Below are 4,809 nucleotides of genomic sequence, written 5' to 3'. Positions count from 1 at the left end.
TTGGTTGTATTTCAGATTCTGGGTAAAGCGGAATTCTTGAACCCAGGAGGGAGTGTGAAAGATAGGGGTCACAGTGAAAATTATTCGAGAGGTGGAATTTTTTTGGCTTAAAACTTTACCTTTGGATGGTGAGAAAGGGTGAGATAAGAAAAAAGAGTACTTTCTCACCAAATCTCATCATTTTGAAAGAAAAAGAGAGAAATTTTAACTTCAAATTTTGTGTTTTGTTTTTTATGTTGTTGTTTTGCCAAACTTGGATCTCTTCAGCTAGGCCAAATGCTTCAAACGATTCTCATTTTATTTGTATCTTTGTTGAAGTGGTCTTCTTCTTCTTCTTCTTTTTACCGAGGAGAAATTTCGCTTTCTTTTTAGGTTTATTGCAGACACGGTGAACAGAAATAATGTGATAATGGGAAAGTAGTTTTTGGAAGAGAAGATATAAAGGTTTTGCTTTTGCTTGATTGAGCTTAGAAAATGAGAAGAATATACATTTGGAAAGCTATAAAGGAATACTTTATTTGCTTTTAGCACAGAGGAGGACTAATTAAACAATGAATAATGTCAAAAATCATTGAAACCCCAAAACCCATAATCGTCTCTCCATTCAAAAAATGATTTGCTCCAACCACAACCACCTTCTAAAAAATCTCCTAAAAATCCTCTCTACTCAACTTTTTGTATGTAACAGTATTTCAGAAGATTCTTTATTGTTCGATTGCGCGAGAATCTTCACATCTTTTAAATTCCACGCGAACCGATGACTAGCAATGCTTTGAAAACTCGATCTGATTTGGATTCCAATTATGTGATGATCAATCCTGTACCAGAACATTCAATCGCCGTAGCCAAATGGAGTGAACAATCATGTGAAAGATATCGAACCTCTTCGGAGTCCCATTGATCACAAAATGCCTCTGCACCTGCTTCACCCTCCTGTGCAATCTCAGGTACTGACCCTGGGATATCCCCATCAATATCGTCTTCAAATTCGGTATGTCCTTGACCTCCACGCTCACCGAAAACGCCTTCCAATTCAAGACATCGCTCAACGGGGGGACATACCCGTCCGAAATCAGCACGGGCACGCACTCCGCGTAGATTGCCTCGACTAGCCTCGGGCTGGCAACTTCGTACCCGCTCGGGCACAAGCAGAACCGGCTCTTTTTCAGCATCGATTCGTAGCGAACGCCCTTCGGAAGGCTGTCATAGACTTGTACATCCTGGTCTTTTTCCTTCCACTGTTGTAAAAGGAGGTACCTTATATGGCCGTGCAACCGGCCTGCGAAAAAGGCAAGAATGGGCCGTTTCGAAGGGGAGGGCCCGCCGATTAGGCCCTTGATTTCGCCGGACTTGAGGTTGATTTCCGGCAGGGAAGCGTCCTTGGAAGGGTTGAAACCTTCGGAAGTGTTGGCGTTGCATAAGACTCTGATGGAGTTTTTGAATAGATTTGGCACATAAGAAGTTGTGTGTGGCCCCTAACAAAACACGAACAAGGCAATTTCAGAAGATGTACCATGTTCAAAAAAAAAAAAACTCTAGTCATGGAGAAAATCAAAAAATTGAAATGCTATAGACACAAATAGATGTGCACAGATTCAGTTACAGATGTCTCTATAATCATCCGTTGTCTAGGTTTCTTGCATTATGTGGGGCATGTGCATTAGACGATTGAGTATACATGCGTCCGAATCTGTGCACATTCATCTGTGTCTGTAGCATTGCTTTCAAGAAAATGGAAGTGAGGGAAAGTTCCAAAACTTTAGGCCACAAAAACATTGTTCAAGTCAACAATTCGAGAAGCCTACCAAAGTTAAATATACTCAAATAAAGGTTGAGTTCGATTTAAATAAAGCCAACTGTCTTTTTTATTTGTTTTTTAGAATTTCAATTAGATTCGTGTCAAAAAAATCTTGCATTAGTAATCATTTGCGTGACAAGAGAAATCCATATCTAAAGATGAAAAAACTACTGTATAACCAAAAGCTAAAAACAATTCAGTAAAGATAAAGAAAAAAAAAAAAAAAACAAGGTAGTTTTACTTTTACTGGCTTTTTTTTTCCATATTTTTTTTAGTTTTGGTCTAAATTTTTATTGTTTCACACCCAGACACCCTTCTGGTCGAAACAAATTGTAATTAAGTCTCAAATATTATATCGAAAATCCAAGAAAGAGTTTCTTAAACACCAACCCATTGGATCCTTTAATGGCTTATCTATCACTTTAGTCCTATAGTTATAGGTAGGTTTCAATTTCATCCTCAAATTTTTAATTGAGTCGATTTAGTCCTCAAGAAATTACTCAAGTTTCAATTTAGTCCTCAAAAATTTATTTGAGTCTATTTAGCCCAGTTGGCATCACTTGGTCCTCCTCATGCGGGAGGTCAGGTTCAAGCCCCGTCATGAGCCTTTGAGATTCAGGGCTATAAATAGTCTCTGAAATTCTTTATAGACTAATGTACTAATACTCCGCTAACCCTCACTGATATATACTCCATCCGTTCCATAATGTTTGACATTTTCAAGAATGCGTGCCATTTTTAAATTGCATATATCTTTTAATCCATAATGTTTTAGGCAGTTTTTTGAACTTTGTATAATAGAACAAATTAAACTCTATCAAACAAGATCCATATTGCTTATAAAAAATATTATGGATTAAAATATATTGTTAATTTTTTCACAAGGCTGGAATAGTGAAAGTGTCAAACATTATGGGACGGAGGGAGTATAATATTGAGAAAAAAAAAAGTACTCAACCTATGTCAATTCAATCCTTTGCAAAAATATTACTGTCAAATTACATAGTCGATGGATGGTAAGAAATCAACAAAGAAAAGTCAAGAAGTCAACTTTTATTTCAATAGTCACATTTTTGGTGTTCTGAAGATCGTATTCTGATCTTGGATTTACTCCAAATTCCGGAGGGAAAAACAAAAGGATTTGTGGTCTCTTCGATTCACTTTACCTTTTCATCTGGGAGCCGTTACAAAATTTAATCTCCAAACGCATCCTAAAAGTTCTATCCTTTTCTTACACTTTTCTTTTCTTTTTCTTTTTATCCGAAATCTTTCTAACATTTTCAATTCAAGCTTTTTGCACCTATTTATGTACTTACCCAATCATGGCACGAGAGCATGAAATGATCAGCGCCGAGGCTTCGGTTCCAGAACGGATGCCGTTGAGAAACCACGTCTACATAGTCCGCGACGGTATGCCCTATGGCATGGTACTCATGGGCACCGGGCACGTACAGGTACTGAACCATCATGACCACGCTAAACGGAAGGAAATACACCAGAGCTTCATCCGGGTCTCTTGTCCGATAAAAATTCCCCTTCTCCATCTCCATGATGAACCTTCCCTCGCTCGAGTATATACTCCGGCAGGGACCGGTGTGGAACATCGGGAGCTCTCCTTCTTCGTACACGTATATCTTGAACAGTTTCTCCATCTCGAGATAGCTCCTACAACAATCGTAACAATAAGCACACGTACGAATTTAGTCAAATTTTGTTATCATGAGGAAGTCGTTGAATTGAGACTTTGTACCGATGAAACACGTTGGCGTTTCTGTATATAGGGCCTCGAGGGACGTAGTCGAGATCTTCTTGGATTGAGGTCGTGTTGTTGTTTTTAGAAGCTTCGCGAATCGAAGACCGGGCTTTCGCTAAAGCTGCTTCTAGCCTCTCTAATTTAGTGTATGTCTTGATTACCCCTGCTGTGTCCGTGGCAGGGCTTTCAGTACTAGAATTCTGCTCTTCCTATGATCAGAATTTAGAGAGTATAAATTTATTACAAGGTGGAGTTTCAAATTGTGATGAAATTATTAGAGAAAATGCATAGGAAACTACTTACAAATTTGTTAGTAATATTCAATATGGAAGGAGCCAACGGAGGTTCTGCTATTCCAATAACTCTAGAAGGAGCCAACGGAGGTTCTGCTATTCCAATAGACGGAGGTTCTGCTATTCCAATAACTCTAGAAGGAGCCAACGGAGGTTCTGCTATTCCAATAACTCTAGAAGGCCTTTCGAGTTCTTCGTTTCCGTCTCTAGAGAAAGGCCGCGAAAAACCGACTCTCCTCGCCCATGGTGGAGAGTGGAATGAGATCCAAGACCTCTCGGGACCGAGCGTAAAATCGACTAGCGATGTGACAAACGAAAAGGTCAAAAGAAAAAACACCAAAATCAAGATCGAGTAGGGGAGATTAGACGAAGCCGAACGGGGCATCATATTGGTCGTAGAGCACATGATCTCCACACTAGCTATTTCCTCTGCCAAAAATTACCAAGACCCTGTTGTTGAACGAGTATAAGACGTATCCATTGCTTCAGAGCCAGTTATTCTTTGCTGCATACCGGTACTATTCTCCATTCCAAAACCTTAGAAAAAAAAACAGGCATGTGGCGTGTGGCTTCTGTGGGGATTTTCCACACATGCAAGGTATCCTTGGAAAAGGAATTCCTTTCTGGGTACAGTTCGTGAACCAGTGGAAAGGCTAAAAGTCGTGTGGGATTTTCAAACACTTTCTGTGATGTGTTTGCATGGAAGAGGAGATGCGGCATCAGGTAGGGAGTTGGAAGCAATGAATTTTTGAATGACCCATTGAAAATTGTCATTTGGAAAGTCTTTTTTAGGTGTCCATTGATCAAACTAAAACGATAAGGAATGAAGTGAGGAGAAAGGAAAGAGTTTGTGAATCAGAATCTTTAACCCCATTTGGGTAGATTCTCCCTTCCCATATTTCAGCTCCTCTACGGTCCTTTCAAATGGATTGGAGAGTATAATTTCGGCCCAGAAAAAGGGTTTT

General features: G+C 39.4%; 1 protein-coding gene across 2 annotated transcripts; it reads right to left on the bottom strand.

Moving 5' to 3' along the window:
* Nucleotides 1-490: 490 nt before the first annotated feature.
* LOC131329048 (probable glycosyltransferase At5g03795) lies at nucleotides 491-4,250 on the bottom strand. 2 transcript variants are annotated; one of them, XM_058362100.1, is made up of 4 exons: nucleotides 3,855-4,250; nucleotides 3,549-3,760; nucleotides 3,115-3,463; nucleotides 491-1,475 (listed from the first exon to the last, which is right to left on the bottom strand). In XM_058362100.1, exons 1-4 carry the CDS (start codon nucleotides 4,248-4,250, stop codon nucleotides 813-815), a joined length of 1,620 nt encoding a protein of 539 aa, XP_058218083.1. In that variant the 3' UTR covers nucleotides 491-812. The 2 variants fall into 2 exon arrangements, with proteins under 2 accessions (XP_058218083.1, XP_058218084.1); XM_058362101.1 differs by having other exon boundaries at nucleotides 3,549-3,754.
* Between the last annotated feature and the right edge of the window lie 559 nt (nucleotides 4,251-4,809).

This window comes from Rhododendron vialii, chromosome 6a, assembly GCF_030253575.1.
Source record: "Rhododendron vialii isolate Sample 1 chromosome 6a, ASM3025357v1".
Taxonomy (NCBI): Eukaryota; Viridiplantae; Streptophyta; class Magnoliopsida; order Ericales; family Ericaceae; genus Rhododendron; species Rhododendron vialii.
The sequence above is the reverse complement of the archived record's forward strand: the minus strand, read 5'-3'. Positions and strand labels throughout refer to the sequence as shown.

What these genes read in the sequence shown, in the direction of transcription:
- LOC131329048 (XM_058362100.1), bottom strand. Translation starts at nt 4,250, where the DNA reads ATGTGCTCTACGACCAATATGATGCCCCGTTCGGCTTCGTCTAATCTC. An exon ending in TGAATATTACTAACAAATTT is followed by an intron (nt 3,761 to 3,854) that starts GTAAGTAGTTTC and finishes TTCTGATCATAG; the next exon opens with GAAGAGCAGAATTCTAGTAC. An exon ending in AACGCCAACGTGTTTCATCG is followed by an intron (nt 3,464 to 3,548) that starts GTACAAAGTCTC and finishes CGATTGTTGTAG; the next exon opens with GAGCTATCTCGAGATGGAGA.